Source organism: Fusarium vanettenii (assembly GCF_000151355.1).
Source record: "Fusarium vanettenii 77-13-4 chromosome 6 genomic scaffold NECHAsca_20_chr6_4_0, whole genome shotgun sequence".
NCBI classification, from domain to species: Eukaryota; Fungi; Ascomycota; class Sordariomycetes; order Hypocreales; family Nectriaceae; genus Fusarium; species Fusarium vanettenii.
The window spans coordinates 208,388-225,326 of NW_003315865.1; the positions used below are offsets into that span (position 1 = coordinate 208,388).

A 16,939-nucleotide genomic window follows, 5' to 3' on the forward strand; every position below is an offset into this window, starting at 1 on the left:
GCTGGCTTGTCGACGGCCTCAGCTCGCCACCAAACGCCTCTTGTTCACAACCAAAACACCCAAAGATCATAAGAATACAATGTATAGGTATGCTCTATCTTCAAGCTCAAATGGAGCGCATTAGAGCCGTCTCGTCCTGGGCAACCCATCCAGGACTGGCTCAATACAGAAGCACTTGGTCAAGCGCCCAAGAAATGAAATGAATGCCCAGAGAATCACAAACCATTCGAGTCCTCGTCCTCTGGGAGCACCCTGATGCTGTTTCCTCTTTCCAACGCCATGCAAAACATTTTTACCAACCATCTGATTACCCTTCCTTCGTAGAAATTAAGACACTCATGCTCGCTTCATCTCTCATCTGCTTCATTTCGAGATTCCCAGTCCCTCACCGTGCTTGTTATCTGGGGCTGGGCTGTGGGATGTGACCTGATGCTCTTGACCGGTACCCATCTCATGCGCCACCGTCGGCGTGGCGTCCATCTCCATCACGGGAACCATTTGAGGGGGGTACTGCTGACCATAAGCCGGCAGCCCAGGGCTTGTGGCCGGAACAGTGCCGTCGGGATAGTGGCCGTAGGGTTGGTGTTGCTCGAATTGGGCTGCTTGAGGAGAGTACTTGAACTGATCCATCGAAGAAACACCGCTGGGATAGTGAGGAGCGGGATTGGGAGAGGCGGCAGAGAATGAGGCTGGAATTTGTCAGTAAAAAGGTCTGCAAGTTTCAATTTCTTCCACTTACGTTGGTAGGTGCTCATGGGAGACTGGACGGGGAATGTAGGCTGGGTGTTGAAGGTACCGGGAGTACCAGGCTGTCCTGCCATCGGGGGGTTCACAGGCACACTCTGGAACTCCTGTCCGTTCTTCTTCTTCTGTCTGGGCTTCCACCAGAAGATCCAAGCCAAGAGTGCAAGAACCAACAGTCCTCCCACCGCAGCTCCAACTGCGATTCCAGCCGTGGCTCCGGTGCTCAGGCCGCTATCGTCGCTTTCGTTGGTGGGCTCAGATGTAGAGCTGCTGGTGCTCGTCGCAGTGCCGGTGCTGGCAGTAGTCTCTGTGGTGTTGGCCCTAGGCTCGAGGAAGTCGAGTCTGTTGTTCTCAACCTCCGACAGCTTGGCTCCCACCAACCTGTTCCTCGGGCATCCTGATCCGCAGGCATTCTGACTGCAGCATCCGAGGAAAGGAGGGTCGAGGAAGGCGCATGTGTACCAGTTGTCCGTTCCCTGAGAGCTGTCGCAGTCCTGGGTAGGAAGCTCGGCGTAGAGGTCTTTGTCGAAGGTGGTGGCGCGCAAATCACCATCTGGACACTTGCCCTTGTTGGTACCGCAAGGGTCGCTGACACAGCAGCCCACGAATTGAGTGTCGTCTTCTTCGCAGATATAAAACTTGCCGCCGTTGGGGCAGGAGAGACCCCAGTGCTCACGAGGGGAAGACATGTTGAACGGTGAGGTTGAGTCTTTGTTCCTGACTGCGATGTTGGTGGACTGGTGGTGACGAGCGAGTCCTTTTGGGCAAGGCTCAAGTTGAGAAATGCGGCAGCACGGAGAGAAAAAGAAGAGGAGGAAGAAGGAGGGATGATCGGGGAACAAAGAGAAGCGGAACGACCGTAAAACAGCCCCAGAGTAAGCGGGCTCGAGGCTCTTTCATCCAAATTTGTCGGGAACCCTGGCGAAGTAGCGTAACCTCCACAACCCTGCCCCCAAGGTCAGCCCGCAGGCGGGACATCTCCAATGGATGGCACAGCGTGGATCCCCGAAGTCTGGGCGACATGGGTTCAATTGGACCAGGGGGTGGGCTATCAAAGCCTTCGGGTTGCGCTGGAGCCGTTGTCTCAACCCATAGCTGCAAGAAGCCATTTGGCCCCCATTGTCCAGTCCGCAGCACCAGGCTCTCAGTCATAACGAAGTAGTGCGTCCACCGCTTGCCCTCCGTGCTACTTCAGCTCACATGCAAGAGGGCATTGACCTTGTCCGGGCTTGGAAACATCTCCGTGTCCAAGCCTCTTCTTCATCTTGTTGGCGTGAGCTAAACGGCGACAAGGCTTTGGACGTTGACTCTGAGTTCTCAGCTAGGGCGATTGTCGCGGCTGAAGAGGCGGACACCACTCCGGGGAGTAACATGGTTGCCGTCCCTAGTCGGAACCACAGTTCAAGACAAAGCCACTGGCAGCCACCAACATCTCCTTTCTGCTTCTGCAGCTCTCGTGTCAAGTCGCGCTCCACAGAGAACTGGGACCAAGTCTCCGGCTCCCGTGAATTCCCTCTTGGCCAGGCTCTGAGAGTCGCCTCCTGCAACCCTTCTCGCTGCCGTCCATTGACCTGGTTGTGCAGGCCAAACTCGGCTGCGCCTTGGATTCTCGACCTTAAGAAGCGAGCAAATGTTCTGAATGATGTCCAGGATGCAGATGATCCTTTCCAAGGCGAGAAGGTCTGTGCCGCATTCCAGCCTCTTGGCATAAGCTTTATTTCGCGGCTGACAGGATGGACAAGGATTGTGCGGTTGGTTTGTTGTTGGTCTCCGACTGGGCCACTCAACTCCCAAAGCTCAAAGAAGTCCCCGCAAAATTGCTGACATCGACATGGTTCAAGCCTGTCGCTTCATTACCGCAGCTGCAGAGTGTGGACATGTCTTGGGTACCGTACCACGGAAAACAGCCCAGCCTGTCCATGCTGCCACAGGAGCCCGAGATTTGTCAAGGAAAACGCCATCGAGCAGCAAGCTGCGCAAGCCGTGGTTCTGGATCGAGGTGTCTTCTGCCTTGGTTAAGCTTGTCGACTCGTGCGTCTGCATGCCGAGTCAAAGTGAGGCAGTGTGGAGAGTATCTCAGCATAGCCTGAAGTTGTCCTCACAACACAGCCTTATGGCAAGCCCCCTGTCACATCCAGTCCGAGCCTACTAGTCCGAGAAGGCCTTAACGTATCTTAATTAAGGAGCGGGCTTCGCAACGCCCCTGCCCGTTGAGGATAGGGCAGGCAGTGGCGGATCCTTCGCTGCCACGGTCCACCTTGTTATTATCGACTGCATGCCAAGCACAACAACCTGGACTTCGCTTGTGTTCTGAACAAGCTCATCTCTGGAGGGCTGAAGGAGAAATCCCAAATAAGGCTGCAGGGTGCTGTTGTTCAAGCCAGGGTCCTCATCCTCCCCGGGGGCTGTGAATTTTCAGCAAATCTGCTCAAGCAGACTGGCGGGTGGAATCGCCGACCAGACTGTCTGCCCTGGAACCCACTCAATCCTACTTCGTAGTGCAGCCAGAGAACACTGAATAACAGTCGCACATTCCACCTCCACGAGTTCCAACGCTGCCTCTCCAATGGGTGGTTTCGTCCTGAGGCTCAGACTATGGATGACGTATCGACATAAGCATATCTCGCGGATGCAGGTCAGATTTGATCGTATCCCCTTGCAGCCAACGCACGTCTGCTTTCAAAGGTGATCACACCATTTGATCTTGGGCCTTCTTCCCAAACGTCTGGAAACCTGCCAGAGCCAGTACCACAGAGCCACTCTGACCATATGATCCTTGTCGCCATAAAAAGCTTAGGCGCTATGTATTGCCAATTGCCAAGACAACACCCCAGGAACCGAAGGTGATTCAGAGCACATGGTGTCGTTCGTAGCTAAACAGGTTGTTGCCGTCAACCTCCAAATTTGGTCGAAAATACCTGCGGGAGGTGCTCGCCCTTGACTCTTTCTCCCAGCTGTGCCACAAACGCCCAGGCCGCATTAGAGAGGCTCTGGCTCATGTCGCCAAGCATCAGGATTTTCAGGCGACCTTGACCAAGCACAAACCCGGTGCACGAGATCTGGGTAACCTGCACGCTGGGGTGAAAGAGATCTAGAGCAAGGTGATGATGGAGGTAGCTCCCCAAAGCTTCGGTAAAGGGATTTGTCTTGGCGTCTTGGGTTGTCCTCCAAGCCCATCCGTCGTCCGTGTTTCCACCAGCAAGCCTGCGGCGCTCGCGGGCATCTCCTTTCCAAAGGCTCTTGTCTGAGGGTCTGATCTTTTGTCCAGCTCGCAAGAATCGTCGCAGATCTTGAGCTGAGATGGTGATATCAACTGATCGAAGTCCCGGGGTAGGCACGGTTTCATCCACGGTTCGGTCAAGGTCCATAGACGTCGAATCATTGCTGGCCGGCACGGGTGTGTTGAATGCTAGAGTCACGGTAAAGTCGGCCCCTCTATCATTGAGCCCAGTGCTTTCGACCCAGCTTTCCCAAACTCCCAGGATTGTCTTGGTTCCCAATGTCACGCGGCTCACGCGACAGTCAAAAGTGGCAGAGAGCCAGTCAGCGACGACTGTCTTCAGCTGCAGAGGCATTCGCATGAGCAGCAGGGGTAGGTGAACAAAGTTGCCTTGTTGTCCATCCATCTGGGACTGTCGCGGCTCGGAGAGACCGGGGAGGAGGATAGCAGCATATGCAGCATTTTCGTGCCTGATGTTGATCCAAAGGCCCTGCTTCTGTTCCTCTGGGACATCGCTCTGGTCGCCACGGAGAATTTCAAGATAAGGTTCTGAGGTTTCTCTGCCCAAGAACGTGCTCGCTCGGAACCACTCGACCTTGACAACCTTCAGAGGCCCAACCTGGCCCATGGGGGTGTCGGTTGACTCCAGTCCGACTTGGATACCTCGCACCACATCGCCGACGAGGGTGTCGCGTAAACGGCTGGCAATGGCCTCAAGTCTCGAGGCTGTGAGACCTTCAGGGCCAACGTGAAGAGGAGAGACGCGATGGGTCGAGAATGTGGTGTTGAAGAATGGGGGGGCCAACTCCTCAGTATCGTGGTTGTCGGAAGCGGTCTCAAGGGACCTTGCAGGGGACTGAACTTGTCCCTCGGCGGAGCCTTGAGCACTCAGACGTGCCATCTTTTAATAACACCGGATAATGCGCGAATAGACGTAGGTGGTTGTTTCGTTCAAATTGTCATGAGCGTAGCCTGAGTTGCTGCGGCGAGCTTGAGTACTTGCGTCTGCGGCAGGATCTTGTATCCAACGCGTCATAACAAACGCGAGAGCGGGGTAACGGGGCAATTTCGAAAGCAAGATTGATCATACGGCAGATAGTCGCGTTAGTCTTCCCAAGTGAGGAACAGATGTGCCACGATAGCTGGTGTTGATGGATGTGATTGTCAAGAGTGTTGGAAATGGCTGTCGCATTCCTGCTACTGCGATCAAGACTGTGAAGTTGGCTGACTAAGCAAGCGCGGCAGTTTGATGGCCGCTGCCGTTAAGATTTAGACCAATTATCCATAATTAGTCTCTTATTATATTTACTAAAATTGAGATAAGGGGTTTTAATCTATTCTTATGTTATTTTTTATAAAATCTTAGATAATGCTCTCATAATTGGGACGAGTAGGTAGGCAGAGATATCTTCCTCGTTACAGTTGGAGCCCTTCCCAGGTACCTCTACGCTAGGACCATGTCCGTGTGGAGATGACCCTCCTCACTCCCGCATCAACACTTCCAAGTCCTGCATTCACTCTCCCCAACTCTCAAAATAAATCTCACAACCATCTGCTCTTACAATATATGCAATGACATTTTAACTCTATCGCTAAGACGATTCTCGAATCAATAACATGCTATCTTCCACAGCAATTATGCTCGGACAGCCCCTGATGGTCGTCATTTCAGCTGGCTAACATGCCACATGCCATACCCTAGAGGAGGAGAGCAAAGAACGCACATCGGCCGCTCCTCCATTGTTGCCTCAAGCCAGTCGCGTTTTGGCGCTCGGGTTTCTATTCAGCCATGCTCGGGAAGCCTCGACCCTCTGGTTCGAGACAAGGAACGCTCGGTTTGCGGTAGACGCCCCCAACGGCTGTCGGTCAACAACAAAGAATCCCATACCCTCGTGCTCCTTCGTCATGGTCAAGCGGCTACGCCATTTCGTGATTCCCCTTTTCTGACAAAGAAATGAGGGCGTCCATAGAGCTTGCGACCAATTACCATCAAGGCAAGGACTCGAACCTGTTCCTTGCTCGGGGCTGGGAGCAGCAATGGTGTGGTTCATGCTCAAGCGCCTTTGTCTTGACAACAAGTGGCTACATGTGCCATTTCCAGACCATGATAGAGCTGTCGTTGTCTTTGTCCCTCTGCCTCCATTTAATTGATCCAGTCTTCATCACGATCCTGGGGCTTCTACTTGGCCGACTGGACACGGCGTTTGAAGCAGTATAAATTCTCCAAGCACGCCCAATTACCCATTTATCGATACTTCGATACACTCTCCCTCACCACGAAAACCTTTTCGAATTGCAATCATTACCTCATTCTTTAGCCACGATGGCGCAAGGCAGGAGAGTCTACATGGACAGGGTCATGATGATGATGAACGAGATCGCCGACGAACGAAGAGGCCCTTCGACCGATCATGATGCCAAACGTGCAATGGACGACAAGATGTACCATGCCATGCACCTGGGAAAGCACCGCAATATGGCTGATCCAAAGTTCGCTTATGGGGTTCCTCTACACCCAGCCCTGGAGAGGTCTTATAAAGCCCAATTGGCTGATATAAAACACAAAAGTGGCCAGGTAGACAAGCCGGGCTCTCGTGCTTGGTGTGCCATGTACGGCCATGGGAGAGACGCCATGTGGCCGCCAATGGACCCTGGGAGGCCGCACCAAGAGATGAAGAGGGCCCTCGAAAGGCAAGCTGGGAAGATGGAAGGGGCTTGGAAAGACTTTAGACATCTCGTGGTTGGCAAGGAGCGGCTCATCCAAGACACTGTCATCAAGCTTGCCAGCGCTAACGGAAAGCTGCCCGAATCCCATACGCTCGAAGGATTCTTGGAAAACGCCTGGAGAGAAGCTAGAGATGATTACAACAATAATTTCGTGGAGCAACCTGATCGCATAGGACGCGATTACCGTTTGGACCCCCACGGCACCATCGCGGATGGCCATTCCAGCGACCTCGACATCTTTGCTCTGGACTTTCTCAAAGATATGTCTGAGATCATCTTGACGCAAGTGCATCGGCACTACCCCCTGTATCGGCATGGGGCCAACTACAAAGACGAGAGCCAAACCCTGGCCGAGGTCATGTGCATCCATCCAAATGCGATGGATCAGCTAAAGATGCCAGAGCCGATAAATGAAAAAATCGGCTTTAACAAGAATGTCGCTGATCATCTACGCAAGATCAGGGCCAACTTTTTGGTACCCCATATCAACCTCAGGGACCTCCTCGATCCATACAACCTGCTCAGCTTCATCCACCACCGTGCTCGGTTGGTCCCCTCGGAATTTGCCCTGCTTGACAATGACCTCAGCTACTTGGGCAGGCACTCGATGATTCTGTCTGGCTATTTCGATTGTGCGGTTACTGTTAGTCTCAGAGTACCCTCGGCGAATAATGATGAAACCGAAAGCGATCGCCCACTCGGAGTCTGGCCCGACCTAGATCAAAGTCCTGAAATTGATCAAGAAACTGTTCAACAACAGAGGGGGCTGGGTAATGCTGGGGAGTTATTTGGGACCATGGAAGCATTCCTCATCCTCCAGTCACAAACAATCTCTTACCTATTCCTGGGAAAACTCTGCGCGGCCTTGCTCAAGGAAGCGCAAGGAAAGACACCTGGACACTCGGTCCCCGTTTCGAATCCAAACGAAGAAGCCGAGGCGTTGCGGACAATCCAAGATCTGAGGGGCAACAGTCGGGAAAGATGGCAGGATATAGCGTCGATACGTCAGTACGAACCGATCCCGGCCACGCTGAACTTTGAGAGATACCAGCAAAACATCCTGTCAAAGAAGGACCAGGCCGAGGAACATATTAGACGATTGTTCCATGAACCCGAGTATTTCTTTCAACAACTACTGGAGCAGAAAGAGCATCATTGGGTAAATCTGGACATTTCCTATGACAAACAGCGGGACAAATTCATTGAAAAGTACCACCAAGATAAGAACATGCGTTATATTCTATACGGCGAATGCTTGAGGAACGTTCTTCGAAGAGCTGTTTTTGAGTACTTCATGTGGAACGCAGTTGAGGAGACTCTGGTCGAGGTGACAAGGGTTGAGGTGAGGCAACCCCCCCATGGAGGGGACACGATGGTGCCGAGCACGCACAAGGATGGCGCAAAGACTTGGCCACACGCAAAGTGGTCTACCTGCGGTAGCGATTATCACTACCTTTACACGTTTTACCTCAGGGTACAGACCATGATCCGCTACTTTGGAGTGTTTTTCGTGCTCGAGTTTCGCAACAAAGCTATTCACGCAGCTTCTCAGCCGATGAGAGACATTTTCTGCATAAAGAAGACCCCGGGGCGCAGGGGTATAGCCAAAGGCGCAAGGTTCAAGAGAGGCCACTACAGGTCGGATGAGATGGAACTCTGCCTAACCAAGAAAACCCTTGCCGAAGACCGGGAAAACCTGACAAGAATTGTTGCCGAACTGATCGAAAACTTCATATCAAGCAAGACTTCTTCCATGTATATGGGCATGAGGAAAGTTACGGCGCGCCTCCAAAGATACCTGGATGACTGCGACGACGAGGATACAGCCCAGGTCTTTTCTCCCCTTGTTTCCAACACCATCGACGGCCTCGACCTGCTCGCGGAGCTCGCGGAGCACCTGGAACTTCACTTTCCTGTCCATAGGTACCGGATGGGCGACGTCAAGTTAACCGAGGAGGCGTTTTCGAACTCGTTGTCCACAATGTCGATTGACTTTATGGCTTTTGACGAGTTTGAGGTCGAGAAAGTTCCTGAAAAGAGGCGCCATCGCCTATACCAGTACCTCGATGAAATGCAGGGGTTTTCAACCAACACGATAAACTTTGGTGAACAAAGGGGCGACCTGAAGCGCCTCGGTTCATGCCTATTGCACACGCTCATCTACAAGGACAACGAGAAGCAGAAATATCAAGCAAGGACGGAAGCACTACACAGACTGGCAAGTACGATGGGAGTCACCAGGAACCAGTATCCATTTGACCAGCGGGAACCCCCCATGGATATGGACAAGCTAGAGGACATTCCTCAGCGGTGGCCAACCGACCAGTGGAAGAGTATTCACCAACAACTGCTGGATGACGAAAAGCGTAGGAAGAAGGAGGGCAAGAAATCTGGGAAGAACAAGGGAGAGAGCTCCAACGACAAGGACGACCCCGTGGCCGACGTGCAGAAACGCATGGAGATCCTGAAAGCTCGACGGCAGTGGGAGACTGACCGATGGAATCGAGCCAAGAGGCGTCAAAAGGAGAAATGGCGGAGGCGAGTCGCGGGAGCGGCCAAGCCTGGAGATGCTGGGGCTGCATCCGAGGATGATTCTGAATCGGAATCGGGACCAGCTGGCAACGACGACAACGCCGGGGACATTGCTGGCGGCGTGCAGCGGCTCGGCATCCGTGACCAACCTGGACTCCAACCGCCAGTCCAGAGACCTGGGCGACCTGGGCGTCGACAACTTCCTCTCCCCCCTGCACCGCCGCTTCGACAACCCCCAACACAACCCCGAGCCACTGACGTCTCACCACCGACACCGGATCTGGCGCCAGACCACAAACCTCTCGGAAAGCTTAACAAGCGTGTATGGAAGACGTTTAGGAGCATCTTTGGCAAGAGTGATTCACTTGTGTCGTGGGAGGAGCTCGTCCGGGCGATGAACGCCATCGGATATCAAGATGAGGGTCGGGGAGGTAGCCACGGCGTGTTTTTGAGGACTGACAACTGCCGCTGGAGGACTGAGGCTCTGCCAAAGGCTAAGAACATTCAGCTGGCCAAGTATCACGGCGGCGGTAGGAAGGGGGCACCCCGAGGAAAAACATTGGACTGGGGGACGAGGCTGGCGCAGAGGGGTTTCACATGGAGCTTTTTTAGGCAGTGGTATCGAGAGAAGTCTTGATGGGGTGGAGGGACTGGGGTATGCGGGATCCTTTGTTATACGAGGTGTTGGTGTTTCTTGGATCTGAGGGATATATGGAAGGTTAGCTGTTATTTATCTGTTAGGTATTGAGTTAGAACACGTCTTTGTAAGCTACATGTGTGCTGAATTGCCATGTTTGTTTATTAGCATGAACCTGGATGGCCCATATCGAGCTGTTTGCGAATGTAACCCTGGCGGTGCGAGGTCATCATGAATACCTAGGTTAGGTACTTTCAGGTTGTCATGAAGAATCGACAAGCAAGCCCATGTTGCGCAAACAGTCGAGTTGCTTGTGGAATCTAGCTCTGACGGTATGATGGCCTTGATTGAGCAACAGTGATAGCTCTTTCGGCATATCCAAAAACATACAACGGCGTCTTTGCACCTGGGCGCCTCTCTAAACAAGCCCGCAGTTGGTTGTTTCCAAATATGGAAGTTGATTCAGCTCACGTTGACAAGAGCTCAAATAATAGTAATCTCAACAACAATATACAACAATCTACATTGCCTACCACTTCTCAAGTTCACCGAATGACTCACAAAACGAGGCAGGCTGCCACCTATCGCGCATACGCGTTGGCTACATCCATACTCCGTACGGATACAACCCCTCAATTCGAAACCAAGAAGCGGAGACTCATTCGGTCCAACAAACCCGTATAGTGTAAAAACGCATTCTGACTACAAAGTGATGCCATAGAAAAAGCTCACGAGTCAAGAATCACGTAAATACTAGTCTCAATTACAACTTGGATTGCCTCATTACTTTAATCTCCTTCTTGATAACCTTCCGAGTAAACTCCATGATGGACAACGTCATGTATTTAGCTACAGTACACCGAGTTCCCCGAGCTCTCTCACACTAACGCACTTGTCAAGCACGTTTCCCCAAGACTTGGAGTTTCTAGAGCCGTGCCAATGACAATTCACTATTTCCACAAGTGGCAATCAGAGTTTTTTACCCCCCAAAGTCGAAGATGGGGGTGTGTGTTTTCCCATGGGCAAACCATACCCACTGATGGGTACTGTATCATGCTCGGCGACATCATGGGCAACAACAACGCTAGGACGGCCCGGCCTTTTTTAGCTCATTGTATGGGGCAATGATCTCATACAGAGAGGATATCGACAGGGGCTGGGGCACTGTTTCGAACGTGGGGCTGTTTTCTTCACAGCTTGGTTGCTCTTTGGGGCGGGTATTATTACTCCGTAGTCTACGTAGTTCTGATCATCATGGTGTTGTGTCCAGTAGAAGCTTCTCGACCTTCTCCTCTCGAGTTAGCCGCTAGAGTTTTTTAACCCCCCCAATGAAGTGAACAATTGACTCGGTCCTTGTCTCTTCGGAGCTACCATATATCGCAAGTACCCCTCCTCTAGCGGCCGGCCCGGTGGGGATGGAGGCTTGAAAAGGTGTGGCCGACGTGGGACACCAGGGTTCTTGGGATGTGCATTGGGGACGTTGCATGTTGCATGCTTGCTGCTTGCTTCTGTTGTCGTAATCGACCCGTGAGGTGTTGTGCGTGCGCGTGTGTGAAGCGGCTACGTAGAGATATATAAGGCAGCCTGGTCCTCGTGTGGACGCATTCCCCCTCCTTTACACTTCAACTTCTATCCATCCAACAACCACATCAACACCGTCATAATGTCTTTCGGACGAACCGTCACCCTCAACTCTGGCCACAAGGTCCCCGTCATCGGCTACGGCACCTGGCAGTCTGCCCCCGGCGAGGTCGGCGCCGGCGTCTACGAGGCCCTCAAAGCCGGCTACCGCCACCTCGACCTGGCCAAGATCTACCAGAACCAGCGCGAGGTCGGCGAGGGTCTCAAGAAGGCCCTCGCCGAGGTCCCCGGCCTCAAGCGCGAGGACATCTTCATCACCTCCAAGCTCTGGAACAACAAGCACCGCCCCGAGGAGGTTGCCGGTGCTCTCGACGACACTCTTGAGGAGCTTGGTCTTGACTACCTTGACGTGAGCTACTGACTCCAAAATGCTCCATTGAGCTGCCCTGCTGACTTGCGGATAGCTTTACCTCATTCACTGGCCTGTCGCTTTTAAGAACGGCACTGAGCTGTTCCCCCGCAAGGAGGGTGACGATAGCCAGGTCGCCATCGACCGTGGTGTCTCCCTCTCTCAGACCTGGAAGGCCGTGACCGAGCTCCCCAAGAGCAAGGTCCGATCAATTGGTGTCTCCAACTTTTCCATTGAGCACGTACGTCTTCGTTTCCCCCCTCAAAGCTCCAGCGCATACTAATTTCATATCTAGCTCGAGACCGTCATCAAGGACACCGGCGTCGTCCCCGCCGTCAACCAGGTCGAGCGCCACCCTCGCCTCCCCAACCCCGAGCTCGTCGCATACCTCAAGGAGAAGGGCATCGTCCTGACTGCCTACTCCGCCTTTGGCAACAACTCCTGGGGTCTCCCCCTCCTCGTCAACGTCCCCGAGGTCAAGGCCATCGCCGAGCGCCTCAGCGCCGCTCAGGGCAAGACCGTCACCCCCGCCCAGGTCGTCCTCGCCTGGTCTACCCTCGACGGTCACCTCGTCATCCCCAAGTCCGTCACTGCCTCTCGCATCCGTGAGAACTTCCAGGAGGTTGAGCTCGACGCCGAGGCCATCAAGGAACTCGACAAGCTCGGCGAGAAGCCCCAGCGCTTCAACATCCCCACGACCTACGACCCCAAGTGGGACATTGACGTCTTTGGTGATGAGAAGGAGAAGGACGCCACTTTCCAGGTTGTCCTCAAGGTCTAAACGGTTTCATGATATCCTGGAACTTATGATGCATGACGACATAGAACAGCAGTGGATCTGCTGAATGGGGGCAAAAAATAGCTCGCCTATGATGAATAGAAAAAAAGAAATAAAATAAAATAAATGAAAAATAATCAAAACAAGGAAAGGCGCTTAACTATTGATGTCTTGACTGTATTGACGAATGATGTCTCCCAGCTTACTCTTCAACCGACCTTGCCTCGGTTGCCAAGACATTGGATCACAAGCCTGCGACATCGGCATCACAAGACAGCGACTGCTCCCGCGGGGATATCTTTTGCTTCAAATGTACAGTTCATAGTTGGCAATTTGCAATGGCATCCTGTCTGCCTACCCAGTGATCCAACCCGTATCCTTTTGAGAAGCTCTTTTTCCAATGCAAGATGCCATCGTGATAACATCTTTGTCAAGTCAAACGTAGCAGCAACAACACCCCAGCCTTGATATGCTCCCGTAACCAAAACAATTAATCGCGTACATCACATCGTACAATGACTTCCAGCGACTCCTTTCACACCTGTTGACGCCCGCATCATGCTCGTTCTCCGCCCCGTCTCTTGCTTTTATGCTCCCACGCTGAAGCCGAAGGATCCGTCGAAAACGTCGAGTTTCTTAATGTCGGTGCCTCCACGAAGAGCTACCAACACATCCATCGAGGGGACCTTGTTGGCCGGGTAGAAGAGTAGCAGGTTATCCATATCCTCGTCCGTGAGTCCGCACATCTCGTCCCATTTGTAGGTGTCGCTGACCTTGGACATCCTGATCATACCTGTCAGTAAATGGATCGCACAAGACAGCAAATTATACCCACCATAGCATGCGCTTGGGTCCATCCTCAGGCCTGGGAGCAACCTTTCTCAACCTGAGCCTCAGCTCACCGATAGTCTCGATCGCATTGCCGGCATTCTTGGGGAGCTGCTTGGCGATGAACTGTCTGATGGCGGCCGCCAACCTCGGTCCCTTTCCGTTGGTGCTAACCATGATCTGTAGCGGCCCATCTCGGTGAATGCTGCCAAAGTAAAAGTCGCACTCGGGTGGTACGTCGGCGATGTTGGCGGGGATCCTTCGTTCCTTGCACAGTTTCCAGATGACGGTCGATGCGGCGGGATCGTCGACAGCTACCAGCACCATCTCGGCTCCATCGAGGTCTTGGGGTTCGAACAGGCGGTTGACATGTGTGACCTGGCCCTCGCGGATTCGGTAGGCGACTTCGTCATTGAGACCGGACTTGGGGCAGACGACGACAACTTTTGCATCGGCATTGAGGCAGTTGAGGATGCGACCGGCGGCGACCTAGTGGAGAAAAGTCAAGTCAGAGATGGAATAAACAAAGTGAGCTAACAGAGGAACATGTGCAATGTTGTGGTGCGAAAACATGTGCAACCAATGTCTCAGGGACAAGACCAAGTAGATGAACCAAACATACATCACCGCCGCCAACGACGAGCACCTTCTTCTGCTTAATCTGCCATGCCAGGATCAAGCTGCCTCCGGGCTGCACGGGAGGATACGTCTTTGCCATGGCTGCTGGGGCGGAAGACGTGGAAGCGGTGACCGAGGCGGAAGCAAAGGAGGAGGTTGAAGAAGTAGTCTCGGTAGCAGAGTCACAAGGAGATGCCGGAGAAGCCAGCGCCGGCTGGGCTGATGTTGACTGTTGGCTGGGGGTCATTTTTCCCCATTCATTGCCGTGAAGGGTTAAGGTGACGAGGCGTTTTATCGTTATCAACAAGGATTGCGATAAGACAAGAGACGGGGAACGGGAGGAAGCGAACGTGACTTAACTTGATGGGGAAAGGGCGGTGCATGATATCATAGTACTCACCTTCACCGCAAGTTGATGTGATGGCAAACGTACTCCTCTATCTGACGCATTCAATTTAGCGCCATCATCCCGTCTCCTCTTCTAGAATACGTACCTCCACCTCCAAACCCGGACATCCCTACAGCCAAAGGCGGTGCAGCGCTCCTCCTCGAGGCGGAGCTTGACCAACTGCGGTCGCTGTCCAACGTTCTTCCATTTTGTCTTCCATAAACTCTCTTGCTTTGAGTTTCCCCCTTTTACTCCCGTCTCTCCCCTTCCATCACGACAACAAAGGGCACATTATCATGTCGGGCCGCAAGCTGGGCGGCGGCCGCATCTTGGGTAGTGGCAAGGGACTCGCTCCCCCGACACCTCCGAATGCGAATGCGCCGCGAGTTGGAAGCCCGCTAGCGGCCTCTGAGAGTACCGTGTCGATAGGTTCATCGTCCATCTCGCCGCCTGTCAGTGGGATAGCATCAGAACTCGCTGGCCCGGCCATCGGCGACAGCATCAGCGTTGGGGTCCAAGGCAAAGGCCCGGCCGATGGCACACTCGTTTGCCCCATCTGCAACGAGGAGATGGTATGATGCGAAAAAGACGATGAGTAAAGTGTTTGCTGACTCGAAGCAGATGACGCTGTTGCAGCTGAACCGACACATCGACGACAATCACCAAGAACTACCCGAGGAAGAGCAAGACGAAGTTAAGACATGGTTCGATAAGCAAGTCCTCAAGGCGAAGCGATTCCAGCCCCTCTCCCTCATCAACCAGAAACTACGAGGTCTCGATGTCTTTGAATCAAACGAATCCAGTCCTGTACCGCCCTCCATCGCCGCTGCGAAGAGCCCCCTCGAAGGCCCCATCGACCCCGACGAACTCATCACACGCCAACATTGGCAACGATCGACTAGCTACGATCAATGTACCGACCCAACATGCGGCCGAAGTTTAGGACCGATAAACGGGAGCATCAACTGCAGACAGTGCGGGCGACTGTTTTGTGAGGAACATACTATGTACCAAATGAAGCTGAGCCGCAGCGCGACTCATGAACCGGTCCGAGGATACTGGGCGAGAGTATGCGAGACATGCTTTAAATCAAGAGAAGGATACAACGATCACGAGGGCTGTTTTACGGACCACACCAAAATGCTTTTTGAACAGAGGAGGAAGAAAGTAGAACGACAGAATCTGGAAATTTCACGACTCGAAAAACGCTTGACAAAGCTCACGCGGTTATTAGCAAACCCCCCCGAAAAGATCACACAATCAACCGGCTCTTTGCTCTCGCCAGTCACGTCTTTAGCAGGCCAGAAGAACGCACGGAAACTCATCGAACAATCTGTCGTAACTTGGGAAGAAGATGCCAACGTCCACAAGTGCCCGTTCTGCCAGCAGGATTTCGGTTCTTGGACGTTTAGAAGACACCATTGTCGGGTATGTGGCCGCGTGGTGTGTGGTGATCCGCAAACAGGCTGTTCTTCTGAAGTTGGACTTGATATCTCGAGTGGTGTCAATGGATCGACAACTACTAACCATGCAACCGAGAAACCTCCTTCAACCTCAAACCCTGGCCAAGTCAGCGTCGATATTCGAATGTGTCGAGAATGCAAGCATACCATTTTCTCGGCCCGCGACTTTACGGCTTCTCTTCAGCATAAACCACCGGACCAGCGTGCATACGAGACTCTGCGGCAGTTTGAGCGAGGCATCCAACAACTGCTTCCGGGATTCCACCGCGCGCTTTTGAACCTGCAGCCAGAGAAGAACGACACGGGAGAAATCGATCTTAACAAGCCACCACCGACGCATGCGCAGATCCAGGAGGCGGCCAAGATACGAAAACGTCTTGTCGACAGTTTTGGCAAGTATGGCACTGCCGCCAAGCGTCTGCGTGACCTTCCCTCGGATAGCGCCACGCAGCGTCGTCTTCAAATGGCCATCTACACGTATGCCAGCAGTTTCCTTCATACGAACATGCTGCCGCTCAAGAGTCTCCCACAATTACTCCGCTCACGGTCATCTGCCTCATCTGCCACGGCCGTGTCCTCATCCCGCCTCCTCGCACACACGCACTCTGGACTCCGGCACTCAGAACTTGCCGACCCCGATACAGCATCTCAGGCGCCGAGTGAGGGTAGCACAGTGGTTAGCCAGCTTGAGGCAGAGGAAAAGGAGCTACGGGAGAAGCTGGTTGTCTTGGAAGAGCAACGCTTCATGGTTCAGGCAATGGTCAAGACGGCACATGGCTCGAGGCGTTTCGAAGAGGTTAGCGCCCTGTCGAGAAACGTGGACGAGCTGGATGCCGAGATCAAGGTGCTCAAGGGCAAGGTAGGGGGTGTAGAAGAACGGTGGGAGGGTGTATACCGGAACGGCATTGCTTAGGCTGCATGACAAAGTGTTTGACACCATTCAAACCCAAGGATTACAATGAGATCCAGGGCAAGGAAGGATTTATATATTATGGATAGGCATCACACGGTGTT

At 53.1% G+C, this 16,939-nt stretch overlaps 6 protein-coding genes across 6 annotated transcripts; 3 read left to right on the forward strand and 3 right to left on the reverse strand.

Moving 5' to 3' along the window:
* Nucleotides 1–363: 363 nt before the first annotated feature.
* NECHADRAFT_94268 (uncharacterized protein) lies at nucleotides 364–1,433 on the reverse strand (the record flags this gene model as incomplete). Its single annotated transcript, XM_003045012.1, has 3 exons — nucleotides 364–393; nucleotides 427–689; nucleotides 740–1,433. The coding sequence occupies 3 exons, from the start codon at nucleotides 1,431–1,433 to the stop codon at nucleotides 364–366; spliced, it is 987 nt and encodes a 328-aa protein (XP_003045058.1).
* Nucleotides 1,434–3,635: 2,202 nt separating this feature from the next.
* Nucleotides 3,636–5,124, reverse strand: NECHADRAFT_70037 (uncharacterized protein; the record flags this gene model as incomplete). Its single annotated transcript, XM_003045013.1, has 1 exon — nucleotides 3,636–5,124. The coding sequence occupies exon 1, from the start codon at nucleotides 4,863–4,865 to the stop codon at nucleotides 3,636–3,638; it is 1,230 nt and encodes a 409-aa protein (XP_003045059.1). The 5' UTR covers nucleotides 4,866–5,124.
* A 1,448-nt stretch (nucleotides 5,125–6,572) lies between these two features.
* On the forward strand, nucleotides 6,573–9,860 carry NECHADRAFT_43044 (uncharacterized protein; the record flags this gene model as incomplete). The annotated part of the gene is made up of 2 exons (XM_003044615.1): nucleotides 6,573–9,414; nucleotides 9,475–9,860. The coding sequence occupies 2 exons, from the start codon at nucleotides 6,573–6,575 to the stop codon at nucleotides 9,858–9,860; spliced, it is 3,228 nt and encodes a 1,075-aa protein (XP_003044661.1).
* A 1,638-nt stretch (nucleotides 9,861–11,498) lies between these two features.
* Nucleotides 11,499–12,770, forward strand: NECHADRAFT_100823 (uncharacterized protein). Its single transcript, XM_003044616.1, has 3 exons — nucleotides 11,499–11,850; nucleotides 11,906–12,091; nucleotides 12,146–12,770. Exons 1-3 carry the CDS (start codon nucleotides 11,524–11,526, stop codon nucleotides 12,629–12,631), a joined length of 999 nt encoding a protein of 332 aa, XP_003044662.1. The 5' UTR covers nucleotides 11,499–11,523; the 3' UTR covers nucleotides 12,632–12,770.
* A 445-nt stretch (nucleotides 12,771–13,215) lies between these two features.
* NECHADRAFT_70041 (uncharacterized protein) lies at nucleotides 13,216–14,174 on the reverse strand (the record flags this gene model as incomplete). The annotated part of the gene is made up of 3 exons (XM_003045014.1): nucleotides 13,216–13,411; nucleotides 13,464–13,945; nucleotides 14,079–14,174. 3 exons carry the CDS (start codon nucleotides 14,172–14,174, stop codon nucleotides 13,216–13,218), a joined length of 774 nt encoding a protein of 257 aa, XP_003045060.1.
* A 584-nt stretch (nucleotides 14,175–14,758) lies between these two features.
* On the forward strand, nucleotides 14,759–16,838 carry NECHADRAFT_42899 (uncharacterized protein; the record flags this gene model as incomplete). The annotated part of the gene is made up of 2 exons (XM_003044617.1): nucleotides 14,759–15,007; nucleotides 15,081–16,838. 2 exons carry the CDS (start codon nucleotides 14,759–14,761, stop codon nucleotides 16,836–16,838), a joined length of 2,007 nt encoding a protein of 668 aa, XP_003044663.1.
* Nucleotides 16,839–16,939: the final 101 nt, after the last annotated feature.

What these genes read in the sequence shown, in the direction of transcription:
- NECHADRAFT_100823 (XM_003044616.1), top strand. Translation starts at nt 11,524, where the DNA reads ATGTCTTTCGGACGAACCGTCACCCTCAACTCTGGCCACAAGGTCCCC. An exon ending in TTGGTCTTGACTACCTTGAC is followed by an intron (nt 11,851 to 11,905) that starts GTGAGCTACTGA and finishes ACTTGCGGATAG; the next exon opens with CTTTACCTCATTCACTGGCC. An exon ending in CCAACTTTTCCATTGAGCAC is followed by an intron (nt 12,092 to 12,145) that starts GTACGTCTTCGT and finishes TTTCATATCTAG; the next exon opens with CTCGAGACCGTCATCAAGGA.